Source organism: Cydia strobilella, chromosome 19, assembly GCF_947568885.1.
Source record: "Cydia strobilella chromosome 19, ilCydStro3.1, whole genome shotgun sequence".
In the NCBI taxonomy this organism is placed as follows: domain Eukaryota; kingdom Metazoa; phylum Arthropoda; class Insecta; order Lepidoptera; family Tortricidae; genus Cydia; species Cydia strobilella.
In genome coordinates this window covers 2,627,757-2,647,698 of record NC_086059.1, presented here as the reverse complement: position 1 = coordinate 2,647,698, position 19,942 = coordinate 2,627,757, and the positions used below count along the sequence as shown (strand labels likewise).

Below are 19,942 nucleotides of genomic sequence, written 5' to 3'. Positions count from 1 at the left end.
TCAAGTTTCATCTGTCAGAATATTTAGTGGAATTATGAACGAAATATGCGACTGAAGAGGATTTCAGTTTTACAAAGGTATATTTTCCCATCTTCTATGTTTTTGTAATGAAAAATGAGCTTAATACTAGGCTATAGGGATACGACCAGTCACAGCCGCCCCCGATTTAAGTTTATTAGAAATTATTACAGTAATTTATAAAAAACTTCAATCTACTCTAGATTAGTCGGAAATTTCCCCCCTTTTTCTAAACGTGTAGTGTGTATTCCAATACTAAGTGACCGCTAGTGACTCAGCTCTGAAATTAGTTCATTAGAACACTGTCAATGAATAATGATGACTCTTTCCCCAGAAACTTCGCTCCGCCAGAAATACCAGGTTGTGAGTCCGGTAGGTTCTAATAACCCGTCCTTGCCAGTTCATCCCGGCAGCGGCGAGTATTCCTTTCCTCTATGCGCCGTACCCCTCCGTAGAAGAGCATCTAATGAAACAGCAAAGACTTTCCATGCAAAACGAAGAGACCTTTAATTTTTATAAGTACGAAGCCTTCAAGCCTCATTGCCAGAAATTCAAACCAAATTTCATTGCCCTATCACCTCCAGTCACGTTTTTTTGGCGCATGTCTTGTACTTGAATAAAATATACCGACTTAAGTTTGTTTGGGTGTTTTTTTTTTTATAAAACAAACTTAAATTTGACACAAATAAATACCCCATTATGGTATGATAAAATATTTTCGTCTAAACTAAAGCATCGCTTAATCAAAATAAATAACAATAAAATTATTTGCTCAATAATATACCTCACTTCCATGAAAACATATAATTGTACTTCATTAACCTCTTGAAAAGAGCCTCGCCCTTTCTAGACGCTCACGGCCCATCAAAATATGTCGAATGTCGGATATATCCCATTCAAGCCAAGGTGTGTAGAGTTTCGTATTGGGCTTATTACCTTGTGTAGTTCTGGCTACAAAAATCTACCCTTTAAATGGGTCTAGTCCAATGGACTTTAACCTACTGATAAGATTTTTCCAGCCAGATGTCCCATTTTCCCCCCCGTTTTGTTCCCCTTGCAAATGCCGACAAATCTAGTTTACTTTGATTACCCTTAAGCTTTTGTCTATCCGTATCAATCCATTCTTTCCAATAAAGAACATTCGTCATCTGTCATCTCATATTCATACACCTCTGGCATAAATCATCACAGACTCATAACTATAAGTACTCAACACACACACACACACAATCATTCCTCCTCAGTTACGCTTACGCACGATTTCTACAGACAGCCAAAGCTTTTCTATGTAATAAAAAAAAAAAAAATTTCATTAAAACTTGAATTATAATAAATAATATTTAAAAAAAAATACACCTATCCTTGCCTGATCCAATACTAATTCATTATTTCTAGTTCTAGATATTAAAAAAAAAAAAAACTTGTGGCATTCATCCCGAGCCTACCCTTAAAAATTTTTTTTTTTATTATTATTTTTATTTATTAATTACTATTTACAAAATAATTTGAGCAGTTTGCAAAAAAAATGCACTTATTTAACTTATTTTCACGATTCAACAGATTTTGCATTGACTTTCAATTGAAAGCTTCATCGGAGATGACACCTCATGACCTCATTTGCCCCTGTCCTTTGCCTAACAATGTCGTTCAAACTCAATATTATCACACCATTATGCAGTAAATCAGCGTTAGAGAAGTACAGTTAGTTGCAGAGAAAACGACCCACCTTGCATATAATATATGCAAGTGCTAACCGAAAATGTATAAAGATAGTGGAAAAAGGATCTGCACAAACGCCTAGGCATAGTGCAGAGTGGAAGGTTTTTGGATAAACAAAAATGACGACCTCAGATGATTGCGGCCCTCAATCATGAAGAATCAAGGAAAAGAACAAACGGAAAATACTGCCAACTGTACATGAAAATATAATCCCGAGTAACTCAATTTATTCCACTTACAACAAGGGCGCTCTACAAAGAACCAAAAAAAAATTTCACGCAATAATCATATATTAGCTAATTGTCATACAACTCCGGTCTCATCACCTTAATACTGGGCAATTTTGGTTTAATGAACCTACCTAAGTCACTTATTTAAAACAAAACTGTACTAAAACCCCGGAATGAATTTCATATAATGTAGAAACAAAATATGTATAATGACTCTACTTGTATTTGTACTACATTGCCTTTATATGATTAGTCCATTGACCAATCAAAATAATTCAATGATACTCTCAAATAAAAAACCATATGATATTTATAATGCTAATGATGATGATAGTGACGAATCATAAATTTTAAGAGCCTACCATATATGCTGCAAAACATGTTCATTTTAATTTCCACCAATGATCATTAACAACCGCCCACAGCACTCACACCACAACCCCAAACATACAACAATGATTTCCCTTCATATCAAATTAGGTTTCAAAATCTATAACATAAAACATTTCCTATTTTTTTTATTTGATTTTAGCTACCTCATTTTAAAATAGTAGAATAAAAAATAAAAAATGTAAGTTACAAATATAAATTTTCCATTGAACGTTCAAAACTTGTGTTCATTCTTCCTTGGTCAGTGTTTTTATCCCGTAGATTGTCTTGAAAATTCTCTGCAGTCCTTATGACGGTGGCAACAGGAAAACAGTGGTTGTCTTTGCTTGGTTACACGAGCGTCTTGAAGACCGGCCACGATGTCTCTTGTTTTACAAATTGACAGCACAAATATTCACCTTTCCCACTACACTAGAGTTTTGTATTGTACTCTTGAAAACATGTAACCACTATTTTTTTACACTATAATTCACACTCACAATAAACCACACTAGACTTGAATCATAACACTTTTAGACTTTTAGGTATCCTGGGAACCAAGTACTTATCCTACTAACTTTGTTTTATAACACTGCACAAGTGCATAACCATAATAACTGGTACAAGTAAGATATAAAGAATTTTGAAAGAAAACAGACTATGGAACTAAAACAACTTGATTAGAAATGAAGCCCTAAAATGATCCAAAGCAAAGTAAAAAATTGCAACATTTGTCTAATATAAATTAACCCAGTTCACAAAAAATACATAAAAGTTGAAACTTATTCACTATGCGAGATACGAACTTGGATCTTATAAGATTATATATCCCATACATTTATCTGCCCTAGAGATCACTAGACTATCAGAGCGTTAGGAAATTTGACAAATTTAGCAATGGCTTTCAAAAGAACACTTTTTAGATTTCTTTTATTTTTTCCACATGTTTTACGCACACAATAAGATAATAACCAACTAAAAGATTTTTATTTTTCTTAAGAAAACCCCTAAACCGAACGCAAGTATACACATACACTGCAAACAAACTATTACGGATTTTTTTTTGAAAAGCACTACTAATTAATTTTTACGTAGATAGAAAACCCAACAAGTCTGTATATTAAAATTCCGAAATGTTTCCCCGAGTTCGTCAAAATATTCGTACTCACCTATGTACATTCCTCACTCTGTTACACATGTTACACTTAACTGATGCACATATTTTCGTGCTTTCTGACTTACAAAATACACAACACGTACACTACGTATTTCACTTTAGCAAATGAAAAATAAAACAATGATACTCGCGCACATAAATAACTATTTTCACTCAAATACGCATTTCCGCTAATTTATAAACCTTGTCCGAGATAGGTCCTGCATTCGTATTTGTCTAAAAACACTATTTATTTCACCCTGACACCTAATACCATATTTCTTGTTCAAAACAAAGTTGTCTTGTTTACAAGACCGACATAACTGATCATAACTGATTTACCCTGATTTCATGGCCTACTTTGTTTATATGCGGCTAAACTAAACTTGTCAGTGTTCTTCATTTGTTTCACAAAAGCTTTTAATAATTAAAACCCACTTTAAGTTAAATCTTTACGATTAAATTGACTTAAAAAAAACTAGAACCAGTAACGCGATGTTCACGGGCATACGGGTCTCATTCAACTGTCAACAAACGTTTCAGTCGTAATTTCTCTTTTAAATTCGAAACTATAACTTGATAGTCACGTTCGTCAGTAAAAACGGCGGTAATCTCGAAAATGTATGCGTAAAAAGCTGTCTTCCATAACCGCGCTCCAAACTATGCGTCGCGAATGAGTGTGGAGGGACCTTAAAAAAAAACTTGAACCCCGCGCTTGCCGTTGAATTGTATTTTACTTTATCGATTTTTAGAATTGATTTTCTTTATTTTTCTTATATTTAGCAAAATATACGAATAACGTCAACTATAACCCGTCAATGACAAGTAGCAACACCATTAACGAATGTCATTTACTTACGTTACTTACACACTATAATACTAGATTTACATTCGCGTCTCGTGGTTCGACTTATGGTTCGCACAGGAATGTAAACCGGGCTTAATAATATCACTATTCTCCGTCAGATGACGTATTAATGGCTGTCGTTTCCCGATCCGAAAATCTACATTGTCTATACTCATCCTTTTCTTTTAGGTGCCAGCACTAGTGCAAGACAAAGACAGTATGACTCTCTCTGTCTACACTTGAAATGAGACAGTCCTTTGACAAATTTTATTAAAACAATTACACATTATTAAAATGAATGATATTTTATAGCAATCGATGAATAATAATAATCAACCTTAAAATATGGAATAACAATAATAAAAGAAACCGTCATCTACAAATTAATTCGATCATTGCAATTCAAAAACCGTCTAAAGTACGATATATACTAGCTGGCTCTAACTTTACATGTATTTCAAATTATATAACTTGGTAAAATTTATCAACAGGAAGACTATCTTTTATTGCATAAATGAAAATGGCAATTTATTCATTATCGATACTAAATGAAATTGATCGTGCGAACTCGTCTTTTTGCATAAACGTCATTCTCTATGACCACACACACACATACATTTCCTACAACCAGCAACACGCACGCATACGCTATGCGACGAAATTAAAAACACGTTCCGACACTCCTGACAATACACCAAACAGGACCTACACAAATTGGTCGGATTCAAAGAATGATTTCGAAATTAACTTGTCTATAGCTCGTGAAGCTGACTTAGATATAGGACCCCTATAGATGGCGCTAGTAAATTAAGATTAAAATTAACAAAAACGCTAATATTATATCATCTAAGGTTTTTAATTTTTATGTAAAATCATTTGAATGGTAAAAACGCTTTTATACAATATGAAAAAGTCAATAATTTATCCAATAATCTTAAACCATAAACTATTTCTAGAGTAAGATGGAACGTTCCTCTTTCCTTTTCTGGCTCTCTAAAATTTTTTTTTTTGTCTATGGTATACTTTCGCTGCCACCAATCCGCCATATTTTGGATCCCGTTGTTTATTGTTGTAGGTTTTTCTTCATAAGATGACTTATCAGATTACTACGGCAAAAATACATTGCTGAACTAAATTTAATGATAGAATTTTAAAACTAAGAATATTCTCCTAGGGTTTCATAACGTTTTTGCGAAATCAGACAAATATATCACAAACGTCAATAAAATGGAAGTATTTAACATGTTATGGAATGAACAGTGAATTTTCCCGTCAAACAAACGATGTTCCCAGTGTCCTCAAACAAATACAAATTTTAGACTGCACAACAGATTTCAAAATGAGCCTAAACAGTGCGGATGAAATGGATTAATAGTTGAAAACCGTCGCTTCAAGCAAGGTAAGATTACGTTCTTGTTTCTTCTTTTAGACAAGTTACTGCTGTTTGAAAACTGTTAAACCCTACTATATCACTAATCAGAAAATATTTGTTGGAAATTTGTCCTATTTTTCACTTAATCTACTTTTCGGACTGATCTTAACTGTTACAACCTAGCTTTTGAATCTCCCATTCCACCACTATCACTTTACTTGAAATGCTTATGTGTGACGTGACGTGTTATGTTGCCTTATTGTTATGCTTTGTGCAACAACATGACTTTTCTTTTATTGAAAACCGACAAGGATCAAAGTAAAAATCAGTGTTATTTTTTTTTCCAGCAAACTGAAAACTATTGAAATGTTTCCCGGTGCTTAACATACATGACTGTTGTTGAAGACAGGAGTTGTAATTATGCTGTGAGGACTCCCTTTGCTGGTTTTAAAAGTAAGTACTCTGTCAACATTCAAATACTCTTAGCTGGTTCTACTGTATATGGAATTAAAAAAAAAAAATGTTGTTGCTCTAGAAAAGATAATTGGCAATTTTTTTTCTGAAATAAGGCTTTTCGAACTTGAAAGTGCAATATATTATAAAAATCATAATTGTATGATAACGTGGGCTAAAAATAAACAGGCTTTGCTTGGCCAGTTAATGGCAATTTATCACTACACTATAAAACAGAGTCCCCGCTGTGTCTGTCTGTGTGTATGTATGTTCGCAACAAACTCTAAAATTTAATGTACGGATTTTAATGTGGTTTTTGCCTACGAGTAGAGTAATTTTTGAAAAAGGTTTAGGCATATAACTAGTTGAGGTCTCGCGTAACCCTTGCGAAGTCGAGGCAGGTTGCTAGTAATGAATATGTATTTTCTCTTAACAAGCAACCCGTTATTGTTTAACAACTCAAAGTATGTTGACCTAAGACCCTTCTGTCAGCACAAACCATTTATCATTCAAGAAGGCTCTTTATCAATATTACATACTTGCTCACTTACTGACATGTATTCTTTTTCCCTGCTGAATTAATTAAATATTGGAAGCAATTTTCAGAAACACATTCTTAAATTATACTATCTGTTCCCACAATTTATTCTTATTTACTTATGCATTGATAATTTTAAACTGAGTGACTTAACCATTTGGAATAACCGCGTCAATTTTTCCGGAGTGGTCACTAAATATCATTTTAATGTTAACTATCTACTTATTTATTTTACTGGTAATAACTATTCCTCTTTTGCAATAAATTTACCATTATATGCCGAATTTTTCAGCAAGCAATCTAGTTGCCAGCCGACCGTGGTATTTCAAGTCGAGCGAAGAAAATTTCCATTGCTGCTTTCATGGGTCCTTCCAAATGTTTCGACAATTCCCTAGTAAGTACAACTATAACTAACTACTATGCCACCTAGAACGCAATTTTTAGACCAAAACCTACTTAGAAATAAAAAACTTAAGTTTTTCCTTGTTCAAAAGTTAATAATCTGAACTGTTTATTCTTACTTTTCTTACTTAACTGAGAAGACCCTATCTCTTATGAATAATAAACACTTAATTAGACTAATAAATACAGCATACTTGAACTAACTTTTAACATTTTTAATTTCAGTGCTTCTCGGAGGACTGTCTGAGCCACAGCGTTGTTTATTCAGCTGACTTCAATGTACATCTACTGACTGCTTCTTCTTATGAAAGGTATCTTATCTCATTATATAAATACGAAACCTATCATAAGCTACAAAAAAACTCATGACAAATCTGGCATTAATATTTCAAAACTGAACGGTGACTTCCCGGTGAAAAAGCAGAGATGAAAACTGTTATTTAGCCTAACATACCTTATGCTAGACAGAGTTAGCTATACTTAGTATACACTTAATCTGGCTTATCTATGACCTAACCCTGGAAATGAGTCCTGTAAGGCAGATTCTCAAACTTTCTTGGATTTTGAAAAATTTAAGCACTGCCTATGAAATCTAAAATTTCCCATGGATGTATTTGTATATATTTTTATTAAATTATCATAACATTGACGAAAACCGGGAGAGTACATGCGATTGCGTACCTGACTAAATGCAGACTGGTTTTGTTGAAGTAGCCTCATATTTCAATACACTTCACATGACTTAAAAGTAATGACGCGCCCCCGCGAATGGATGTCTGAAGAAAAATATTGTTGTTTTGCCGAGCTAAAACTGACTCTAAAGCTACTTATTGTTACTCTTCATTAACTGAGATTTCTAACACTTGTCTATTTTATTTCAGCCTACCAAGACTACTGATACTTCAAAGGCCGTATTTCAAGAATTTTGCTGCAACAATAGCTGCCATCTACACTGCATACTACAGAAAAAATGAGCCTACCGTTCTTTCTCCATGTTAGGTACTTAGAACGCTAACTTAAACAACTATATATTATTATTTTTACTGTAATCAGAACAAGATTGAAAAATACCGTCAGCAGAACAGTACTGTAATCCTAAATCAACCTATGATTATACATATACTACAACTTATGCTTATGTATGCACACCGTTCGTCCAGATGCCTTAGTGCGTAACATATATTAATCGATTTTCATGAAATTATTTGAGCGAGAACATAGCAGCTCACAGATGCCCAATATACAATTGTAATGACTATAACAGTAACCTATACACATTTCAACACTATTCTTGGTAAATATTGAGACTTTTAGGGTTCCGTACTAAAGAGTATATAGATAAATGTCCATACATATGTGTATGTCCCACTAAATTTCTAATAATAATTGTATGATGTACTATTACTTGATATTTTAGACTAAATTTCCTGACATGTGCGTTAGATAACTGCTTGTCAGCCGTACCCACTCAAATCCTTGTTCATACATCCATAGATACACGTATATTCTACAGTAGCAAATGTATGATGCCTACATATACCAATCAACGTGAACTTAGTTCCAACAACATATGTGATTGTCTCTTAGAGCCAAGCTCAAATGATAAATTGTGAATAGCTACCTTTTTCCCAATATAGAAGGCAAAGAACAGCCGAGCCACTTGAATGTAAGTGATAACCGTCGCACCGCAAAACCAAAGGGATCGCAAATGCGTTGTCGGCGTTACAGAATACGCCCCCCTCTTCTTTAATATTTTTGCGTGTAAGTGGACAATTACACGCCCCCATAATTTTTCAACTAAAGCATACCTACTTCTTACACAAGTAGTTATCTTAGCCTAGGTTATCTTAGGTAAGCTTATTTCTAGACTATTGGCAACGGCCTCCTAGCTCAATCGGTAGCGATCCTGTCTATAAATGTGGCCTGACAGAGGCATGCACCTACGTGTATTTTACCACAAATATGTGCTCCCAAGTCTTGAATATTATTTATTTATTTATGTATGTACTTTATCAATATAGGTATGCACTACGCCGCCTAGTATAGGGGCGTGCATGAACTAGAGGGCAATGCAATTATATAGGGGGCAGCACATATGCAGTCAGATTTTTGGCATGAAATGTAAATGTGAAGCTTATGCTTCCGATGTAACCCACAAGGTGGCGGCACCCACTATACTAAAGAAAACGTACGAGAACGGTAGATGGTAGCACTTTCTTTGTCAATGTGCATATTATGTTTCCGATTCAGGCCACTAGATGGCAGACCCTCCAACACTATAGACCGTCCGCGTTTGCTTACACTGAGGTTAGATTGATATGTGAAGCTGTTCCGAAATATTTATTTATTTATTTCATTGTTATTATTGGTACCTGCGAAGGAGCTAATTCTTAACGAATCTATGACGCGCGGGAAATAAGTGAAAGCTTTTGCTTAAAATAGCCATTTTAAGTGATAAAGTTATACTATATGAGTTTTAATTATGCTATTTTGTTTTTCAGATATCAAGAACGCAAGAAAATGAATCTACAATTGATTTTTATGACGACACACATACTAGCTCGTGAATATGAAAAGGAATCCCCACCCTACGGCTAGAAAAGAAATGAAAATAGTAGAACTAGTTTATTTTTATTTTATTTCTATGTGTACATGGAAACTTTTGAATAAAAAATATTTGTTTCATGACTTTTATTCAAAACCACGACAAAAATAACAACTATTGAATAATAAACAATGTTTCAAGACTTATTTAAATCTACAATAATAACAGAGTCCAAAATTAAATGTACCCACTCCATTTCACGCCAACAAAATGTAGCCAAAGGCTACTTTTGCATAGCTATATTTTGAAAACCCATAGTAACCCAGGTAAATTAAATCCTGCGTCACGGCTTCCACCAAAATGTCACCCCCCCCAACTAATACTATTAAACTACTCTTATGCTAAACACCTCTTAAGAATCTACCCCTAAAATTTGGCCATGTGATCGTCTAGATAGTAGTTAGAACCCCTCGAAGTGTACCGTGGAACCCTAGATTCTTTAATGAGTATCGACTAAATTTTGGACTCTGGTATTATTCTATTATTACCTATATATTAAAGAATTTTTATATTTATGGTACTGAAGATATATTAATATGAAACTAAAGAATATTTTAATAGTTACAGTAGTAAAAATAGTAGATTGTGTCGCTAGGGAGGAAATTGACATATTTACGGTGAGGCCGCACATCGAATCCAGAACGAAGCAAATGATTCCATAATTGAAAGCTGAGCGTAGCGAAGCATTCTAAAATAGTATTCCGAGCGTAGGGATGAAATCAATATTACAATTTTGTTAAATCTATTCGTGTAATGTAAATGCTGTTAAAGGCTTACTACATATGACATTATTTAGGTAATTGCAGCATATATGGTTAATATGAGGTTAAAAATGTTATTGGAAAAATGAGTTTAAAAATGTTTTTGGTGAAGTCCCGCTACGCCTATTAAGCCTTCGGGATAACATACGAAGCAGCACTCCCAGGATAAGCCCATTTACACCCTAGCTTTTTAGGAAAAGTTATAATTATACTATCACCTTCTAAACGATGTGTGAGTTCACACGTACTGCTTCGCATGCTCGATGCGGGTCAGAAGGCCTTATCCCGTTTTAAAACATCATTCGGGTCACCTATCCTAACATTGTAGCCAGACGGGCTATGACCAACGCTTCGCAACCTAAGCATTCCTAGATGATCTGATGAAAGAAGCGCCAAGTATCATCAATCAATCAAAATTACTTATTTTTTTTTAGGTTCAAAAGCTAGGGATACTGATCCCTTTTCCCAATACCCAGAACTGAAAGTATAGACTAAATTTCTAGTCTTTTAGATGTATAAACGAAGTACTAATGTTATTTGCTATATTTTATGAGACTGAAATATCAAGTTGAGCATTATTCCACTCAAATTCCCATTGGACTGCTCTTGCCTGCCAAGGGGTCCCTAAAACAAACCATTCTTCTATCCCAGAACGATCTGTATGCCTAAAACCAGCTTGATATTTTAAGAATTTATTTGGAAATACCTTAGAAACCTGATTGCAAAACTCAGTACCTCGTCTTTACTCCAAAAACCAGAAATTTAATAGATAAAAATAAATATTTCATAGGAATTTAATTTATTTTCCCCAGATAAATTAAAAGTTAGAAAGATTTAGGCAAAAGAATCCTTTACCTTTTAAATACACATATTTTAGGTTAATGAAGCCATATTTTTAAGTCTTTAAAAGAAGAATTTATATCAACCATATCAGAGTCTTAGACCAATCATAAAAGAGACCCTACACACAAATACCTACAGACAAATAGTGTATGACTCTACCCTATTTATAATCCTACCCTCTGGCCCTACTCTATGTACACCCAAAGCACAGATCGCACTTACCATTGACCTAGTGCCTTGGAATATACACAAGTGTATCCCTACTAGAAGCTGGAAAGTTCGGTAGACCAAACCGAGATTAGCAAAACTAATGGTCCGTATATTTGACTCCCCCTCCTATGCTCGCAAGCCAAAGAATTAGGAGGTAAGTCGCCCTATTCCGTGTCTATCAGTGGATCGGAACCCTTTGCACACACCAGCACCAACCACATGAGAAGTCCTGCCGCAACTAAGACTAAGTATATAATAATAATCACGACAGAATCCTTCCCCGCAATCAGCACTAGCATGCGCCAGAGCACCGAAATATATAAATATATTTAATAGGGGACCAGATCCCAATTACTGCCGACTTTAGTGAGCTCAGATTACTCCGAATGGCACGCACGTGATGCCCTCACTTCCATCTAACAGCTGGGCTTTGAGACCTGGGAGATAGTTCATCTCTTATGTTGGTAAAGAAGAGATGCCAGGCCCTCTCAAGCCTGGAACTAAAAGACTCCTAACCACCCATCACCTTTAACACCGCCAGGCGTGATGAATGTTTAGTTGAACAAACTGTCAGTCCAAGCAATGATCTGGCTTCAAAAATAGCAAAAGACCCCATAAAAAAGACACTAAAATAACTAAGAGTAATTTTACTAGTATAATTACTCACAAAACAAACAAACTAAATAAAGAAGTGAAATTCCCTTAGGCACCATTATCCAAGCTTAACATTACGAAAATTACTTTTCGCAAAATTAAACCTAGACACAATTCCAAGTACCTGCTATGCAACGATATTGTCCCTGCATAACGTGGCGGCACTTAGAACAATACAGTGTAGAAAATTTCACTTCACGGCACTCAACACTACACACAACACATCAGTAAAGAATCTCCACCATAGTCCAAGTTTAGCGTTACGACGATATTGTCCCCGTAAAACCAAACACAGACCAATTCCAAGTCCTTGCTATGCAACGATATTGTCCCTGCATAACGTGGCGGCACTCGGAACAACTCAGTATCGAAAACTTTACAATAAAATAAAACCCATACATAGCAGCAAAGAATCTCCACAATAGTCTAGGTTCAGCGTTACGACGATATTGTCCCCGTAAAACCAAACGCAGACACAAATTCTAAGTTTCAATTTACCAAGATAATTCCAAGTAAAAACAAACACAGAAAAAGTAGCAGAGAAACTTCGCTTACCAGTACGAAAATTACGCCCAAAAGCCAGAGTCACGACTAGTCCGATGGTTGAAGAATGAATGAATCCCCCCGTGCCCGCTCCGGCCTTTTATACCTTTTAGTAGCGACAGGCGACTTGCGACAGGCGACAGGCGACAAACGACAGGCGACAGGCGACAGGCGACAGGCGACTTATTAAGACAAACATTATCCAAAAAGTACCAGGATACCAGAATTGAGAAGGAGGTCGTTCGCCCCATGGCACATAACGGCGCTCGACTCAAGAAGAAGGTCATATGTCCAATTGTGTTTACTAATCCTTACGGTCTATATCTTAACGTTTACAATCACTAAATGTCGATTCCCCCGATATCTATCCCTTTCATGCATGCGATGTTTCAGAAGGACAGAGACATTTACAACGACATCCACATTTCACGCACACATAGATAGCAGTTCAGTTTGAGGAGCCCAAACAAATAATAAAAGAAGGAGCGTTCTGAAGTCCATTACGTATGAATCTGATATATTATTTTACTTTATGATATTTTTAGTTTATTTCCGAATTCTTCGCTCACTTCAACGTGTTTTACGTTTATTAATAACAAATATGTTTAAAACAACTTCCGGAAATTAAGATTTAACTATATTTTACACGTAAGTTTTACGATCAGAATGTAGTATCAAAAACGTTATTGCATGTCATATTGTACCAGGAGCACCTAAACGTCAGTTCGACATCCTGTCAAGCTTTCAGTCTCCGTAATTTTGTATTGAACCTTTTTTTTTAAGTTTATTTTGGTTATTTCTAAGTTAAAAACAAGGGTTAATTTAACGAGAACACTAGTGTTAAATAGTAAAGCATGGAATTAAGTGCTTCAAGTTTCATCTGTCAGAATATTTAGTGGAATTATGAACGAAATATGCGACTGAAGAGGATTTCAGTTTTACAAAGGTATATTTTCCCATCTTCTATGTTTTTGTAATGAAAAATGAGCTTAATACTAGGCTATAGGGATACGACCAGTCACAACCGCAGGCGCTCTGTACAAGGAACCTTTTATTTTATATGCCAGCGGCCCGCGGCCGGAGTCCAAGGCCCACTTCCCCGAACAAAACAATAAATTTAATTTATTTGATTACTTTGCCTCATGCGAATAAAATGCAATTTATCAGATCTTGAACAACCAAGAGAGCCTTTACTAGCTGGTGTGGTGAAAATGATAATAACCTGTCTGTTCGTGTGTAGGCGAGTCGCGTATCAACCGCCGCTTACCAGAGCGCGTGGCCCGCCATGAGCGTGCCCTTGCGGCGGCTGGTGCTGCACTTGCTGCTGGCCAACAAGCGGCCGCTCATCGTGCGCGCCGGCCGGTACCTGCCCCTGGATCTGCGTACTTTTCTTATTGTAAGCATGCATCGATGGATACAGATATTATTCTCAGACCACATTTTAACCAGATGAGGTTACCATAGTGGCCAATTATTTTCTAATACTATGAAATCCTGTTTGCCCCTAGATTGACCACGTGCAGTATTTGGTGTATTCCCGTTGGTGTATGCCAGGCATAGATGGGAATAGAAATGTCTATTCCCAGTAATCGGTTAAAAATAGGATTTCTTCTTTGCAAAATAAAAATTTCAATTTTAGTATTTTACCTTTTTTTTTCAGATAATCAAAACTTCTTTCTCCTACTACACACTGCTAGACAAAATCAACGATGACTAGCTCTAGTCATGAGTTAAATTGTGTCGCCTTCAAACTGGTAAATCCATTCGACCCTCTCAGCAAATGTCTACATTGTCTACCCTATTACCTTTAGGTACCGAGGTGATGTTGAGCGACTCAATTATTGTAATAGAAAAGCACAAAATAAAACCATTATAATTCGGAAAGTGTTTTATTTAAGAAATTAATATACAGTTCTTGTTCATACATAAATCGCAGGTAGCCCTGAATTGAGCGCATAAAATAAAAGACATTCAGTAGCTTGTAGCGCGTCTTATACAACTTTGATAATCGGTGGATAAGGTTAACCCTTTCAACGCCAAGGATGCCTAAAATAGTCAAGTTTCGGCCACATTACCAAGAAATGGGCACTTTCACTGTGGCAAAGTGTGTGAGTGATGTCTTAAATGGCAAATGGCGGTGAAAGGGTTACAACCTTATAGGTACTGTAAACACCATATCTTCAACGAGATAAAACTAATTTGCAGCACAGAAAATGATGCTTAATACAAACGTTTTTTTAAATAAAATTATCACATCATGCCTCAAATGTTAATATCGTAAACGTCAATGAATCTTAAAGGCTATCGTGACATGTTTCGAATAACTGTCTACAATGGGTATTTTTTGCATTTGACCATTACCAACGAAAGGGCCCTTATGCAAGCATCACTTTTTAGAAGTACCATACCAAATTATGTAAATAACATCTTTTGGTCACAAGAGGCTTAATGTTTTATCTAAAAAAACATATACATCAGCTATTACGAAATTATACAGCTTAAGGTTGTATAAGAGTTTTATTGCTAAAAGCACTACATCAGTTGCTAAGTCCGACCACTATACGGGGGACGGTTTGTTCTGCCTTCAACAAACTATGCGTCGTTTACATTATTTATGCTTACTACTTATTATACTTTATCAATTATTTCCAATATTATCATTATTCATTACATATCTGTCATCGATCTTTTATATACTGATCTCGGTTACTATCGGATAATGACGCGTTTACACAAATCCCATCGCTTCCAAGAAACAAATTCAACGTAAAAGTCGTAACAGACTGGTGTACCGGACAGCGACCTTGGCCCGAGGCCAGTTCAATCGTGTGGTCCGTCCGTTAAGGACGCAGCTATAAGTGAGAGCGAGAGATATGCTGACCGGACCAAGGTCACGGTCCGGTACGCCCGTCTGAAACAACTTTAAGAAAGGTCCTTGATGTGAACCGATGTCGCGCAGACATTCGTAATCGTATATAATTGCATACGGCGCACGGACGAGTGTAACCGCGGCATTAGTTAACTAAATAATCTCCATTGTGTTGGGACACTAATCCGATTAGTATAAGAGATCAGACCGACGCGTGGCAACATTGACACTGGCATTCGTGACGTCACACTGTGGAACGACGCCGTACTTGTGATTGGACATGAAAATGTTCCGTACTTGGGAACAGTTTTGGCCGAAACGTTAATGCAATTAACCATTAACCAGTACCAATTGAACTGTCCGTTACGGTTTACGGTTTAATTTGTACTGGTTATTGGTTACAGGTTAGTGGTCCACGATGGGACAAACAATAAGAAGTCACGTTTTAGACTTGAAGATATTTAATTAAAATTATATAAAAAATACAAAATGTGTATGACACGCAAAGTTCGTTATTCGGTCTTGTAGAGATATGAGTAGGTATATGACAGATATACGATGATGTGGAGCTATTTTTGACACTTGGGCCGTGACGTCGCTCTACTCGTCCGGTAATCGTGTTCACCGTTCCGTTTCGCGTGAACATTCACTATTAGCGTCCTGATTACTTTCATTTAACCGGCTAGTATCAATCATTTCTTCAATATCGTAGTCTGTGTCTAATATTAATACTGATTCTGAATTTACGCCCGTAGGTTCAATAATTATTACTTCATCTGATTTCACTGGGCAAGTTTCCTTAGCAGACTGTAAGTCTTCTTCATTTGTATTTAATATTAAAATTGATTTAGTTTTCTACAGAAGGTTCTATAATTCTTACTTCATCTTTTTTATCTTGGATTAAAGTTTTTTCACTTTCCAAATGAATTTCAGCATTCGTATTGGTTTTAATTTCGATGGAAGTATATTTCAGTGCTGTTTTGTTAGGTTTGCTTTGTTCAACCATAACTATATTTTCACTATTAGCGTCCTGGTTACTTTCATTTAACCGGCTAGTATCAATCATTTCTTCAATGTCGTAGTCTGTGTCTAATATTAATACTGATTCTGAATCGCTGTCTGAATCATCAATTAAAGTAACATCAGGATCTGGTTTAATGCACGTCAATATTTCAGTTGTATTATGGTCAGAAGTCATGACTGTCTCCATTTGTTTAATCTCAGTTTTGTAAGGCGTATTCAAATACGTCGTTACTGTCGAAGACGCCTCAACTTCAGAATGTTTTACATTATTTTCATCGGTATTATTGTTCATAGAGGCAATAAAGGATTTTATCGCATTTATTCCTAAATTACTATTATCTTGAAGAGCATCTATAAGATCGTTGTGATCAGTGTGAACAGTATCAGAATTCGACATGTCCATTTTGTTCACTAACAGTAAACCGTTATCTATATGTGTTTTCTCAGCTCCATCAAATTTATTCTCTAGCATTGTAAATATTGTAATCAAATTTTTATTATCGTTTATTTCCATATCAACATTTGCTTTACTCATATTCATCGCGGTAGATTCTTGAGCTTTATCAATTGGTATATTGCTATTGTGATCAGAGTCAGTACAATTCTCAGAACTTTTCTTTACTGTAGGTACTTCCGAAGATAGAGTCCGCACGTTATTGTTCTGCAATATATCCGTTTTGGTTTCAGTTCTGGCGCTATGTTTTGTATTTGTATTATCTAACCCTGTACTTCTATTCGACTTAATTGTGTTTTGGGTTTCTTCACAGCAGGCATTGTAATCAATAAAAACAACCAATAAAATAAGAACATTTGGGTGATTTACAGTTTTAGACATTAACAAACCAACCTATGTTTATCAACTGGAACTTTACAATAGGAAATCTCTTAATTATCGTTTGTACGCGTATAGATTAGCTATGTATGCGCTTAGCGTTTGCTATGATCTATAACGGTATAAATTAACTTTGCGTGTTTAATTCTAGAAATGTTCGATAAATAGTGAATTTATATAAGTGATAATGGCTAAAATGGATAGCTAAGATGCTAGAATAATGTGATTGAAGTGGCAAAATTGCGTGAAAGTAAATTTGACAGCCCAGAGCAAGTGCAAAGAACTAAGTTCTCGATTCTAGTCAGATCGAAGTAATAATTGAAGAGAAGAAAAGAAATGGACAGGTCTCACTTTTTATCTAGGTGAACCAATGCTGCGGTGCTGGTAATCCGTTGCTGGCCGGCTGGTCCCGGTGAGTCCGTGTTGTCCTTTTAAATAGTCCTTGTAGTCCTCCGAAATTGATAAAACTCGATGTTTGCCTCGTAGCTCGATCGTTCTTCATGTATACAGGGTGAGCAGGGTGGTAGACTGGGCCTTTGTAGATTGTTGTAGACTTGCTTGGCAATTCAGTTGCGAGTGCCCTTCATTTGACCTGCTGCTCCCCGTTGTCCGATGCAGTGAATTTTGTAGTTCTCGTCGTGTGTACGGTCGCGGTTGTCAATTCTTATATCGTATTTTGAACAGCGCGCCAAGCGGAACGTTTCGGAAACTCAAAATCCCATACAAAATGACACGTCACGCTATTCGTTGACGACTATCTCGCCCAAAGTTTACGATTCTTTGTCAACACCATAAAAAAGTTATCATCAAAAAGCGGAATTCACATCTCACCACAAGTATGGCGTCATTCCACAGTGCGTTATATCGTGACACTCTCATTCAGACCACAAGTACATTTAGAACTTTTTATTATTCGATAGTTGTAATACTCAAAAACGTTATTCATATACGTATGTCCAATTTAAAAAGCCGTTGATAATAGTTGTGTCATTTGTTATTTTACAAAGACAAAAATGAACAAAGGTTTGCGTTCAAAAATTAAACAAAATAATAATGTTATGTGACATTCCCCGTTCTACTAGTTCATAGGCTACGGTAACAGCTTTCTATCAGGAGAACCTTGTACTTGTTTGCTACCATCGTAGCATTAAAATTAATTTTGTCCCTTTGAATATGACGCCTATCGTGCGCGGCGCATCATAAAGAACCTTATCTGAATGCATTAAGGTTGATATTGGGCTGAAGCCGCGCGCGTCTTTTGACGTCTTTGGCGTTCAAAGGGATAACGTATTCAGTCAGTTGAATAACGAATATCAGTGTCAACGTTGATCGCACTAACTTACATTTACCAGTTGGATATTAAATACATACATACGCAGTCATACGCACAGACAATTACATTTTATTTTGTATTCACGAGACATTCTTCCACATTTAAAATTAAGCAGGAAACCCGGGCCGTACATTACTGCTTTTTTAATATATGTATCACTACGCGTGACACTGGCTTAGCTATGTTATACAGGGTGACATTTGAGACGTGACCAGTTTTTACTTTAGTTAAACATGAACAAATCATTTTAACATTTTAGCCCTTACAACAGAAACTTAACAAATAAGTTTCTTTCGAACGAACGAATCCTTTTCAATACGTGATCACGTGTCCCATGTCAGCCTGTATAACTTTATTGTAAAAAAATCTCTTTGAAAAGAGAGCCTTCAAGAAAGAGTCGTTACACAAATCGCCACAGACAAGACAAATAAATACGGAAAGGATGGCAACACTGACGATTTGCAAGCTCGTATTGCTCATGTCCAAACGCCGGACAGTAATTGTTGATCAATGCGAGCAATAATGAACTTTAAGACGATCACAATAAAGAACAACGCAACAGATTACGAGTACTGTAAAATAAGACTTGATTGCTAAAATTTCATTTTTAAAAACGTTTAAAAAAAGAATGGATAGTCCATAATGAAAAAAATACAATAAAGGGTGCACTCTATTGACGGTTAAAGGTTCGAAATACGAATGAGTCCTGCGGGCTTAGCACGGTAGCATTTTTATCGCCTGTCACGTTCTAACAAGATAAGTGTGAAAGTGACAGGCATAGTGACAGGTGATAAAAATGCAACCATGCTGACACCGCAGCAGGAGGTTCAACTACGCCGAGACAGTCACCGCTAGAAAAGACTTAGGCTCTAAGGCTAGGCCTAACGCTTATAAACTATCGGATCGTCATCCGAGGTTATATCTAAGAAGCTAAGTAGTAGACATTGACAAATAAAATAACTTAAAGGTGTCAGCCACCGTGTATAATACAGGATGGCATATGGTGACGGTCATCCTGTATATACAGGGTGGTATGTAGATGATTTTGTTTGTGAATGCCTAGGTAGAGTGTAGACCCTGGCGGGTTGTGTGGCGCAGGTCGGGGGTCGCAGGATGCCAATAGAGTACACGGAGGGAGCGGGTCCATGCGGGCTCAGCCGGTTAG

The 19,942-nt window shown here is 36.1% G+C and overlaps 4 protein-coding genes across 4 annotated transcripts in view; 2 read left to right on the top strand and 2 right to left on the bottom strand.

Moving 5' to 3' along the window:
* The window catches only part of LOC134750042 (uncharacterized), a 21,532-nt gene extending 7,095 nt beyond the window's left edge, over window positions 1-14,437 (top strand). The window contains exons 6-7 of the mRNA XM_063685128.1: window positions 13,961-14,116; window positions 14,381-14,437. Of these exons, the coding sequence (XP_063541198.1) occupies window positions 13,961-14,116; window positions 14,381-14,437 (213 nt within the window). The remainder of the gene's footprint in view (window positions 1-13,960; window positions 14,117-14,380) is intronic.
* The window catches only part of LOC134750045 (uncharacterized), a 27,487-nt gene extending 10,040 nt beyond the window's left edge, over window positions 1-17,447 (bottom strand). The window contains exon 1 of the mRNA XM_063685130.1: window positions 14,916-17,447. Coding sequence (XP_063541200.1) covers window positions 16,437-17,447 — 1,011 coding nt within the window. The 3' untranslated portion in view covers window positions 14,916-16,436. The remainder of the gene's footprint in view (window positions 1-14,915) is intronic.
* LOC134750032 (putative metabolite transport protein HI_1104) overlaps window positions 1-19,942 on the top strand; it is a 397,448-nt gene that overhangs the window by 100,704 nt on the left and 276,802 nt on the right. The gene's annotated exons all lie outside the window — the stretch shown is intronic.
* Window positions 14,591-19,942, bottom strand: part of LOC134750047 (serine/threonine-protein phosphatase alpha-2 isoform) — a 69,694-nt gene continuing 64,342 nt past the window's right edge. Inside the window, exon 8 of the mRNA XM_063685131.1 lies at window positions 14,591-19,942. Within this exon, the coding sequence (XP_063541201.1) occupies window positions 19,939-19,942 (4 nt within the window). The 3' untranslated portion in view covers window positions 14,591-19,938.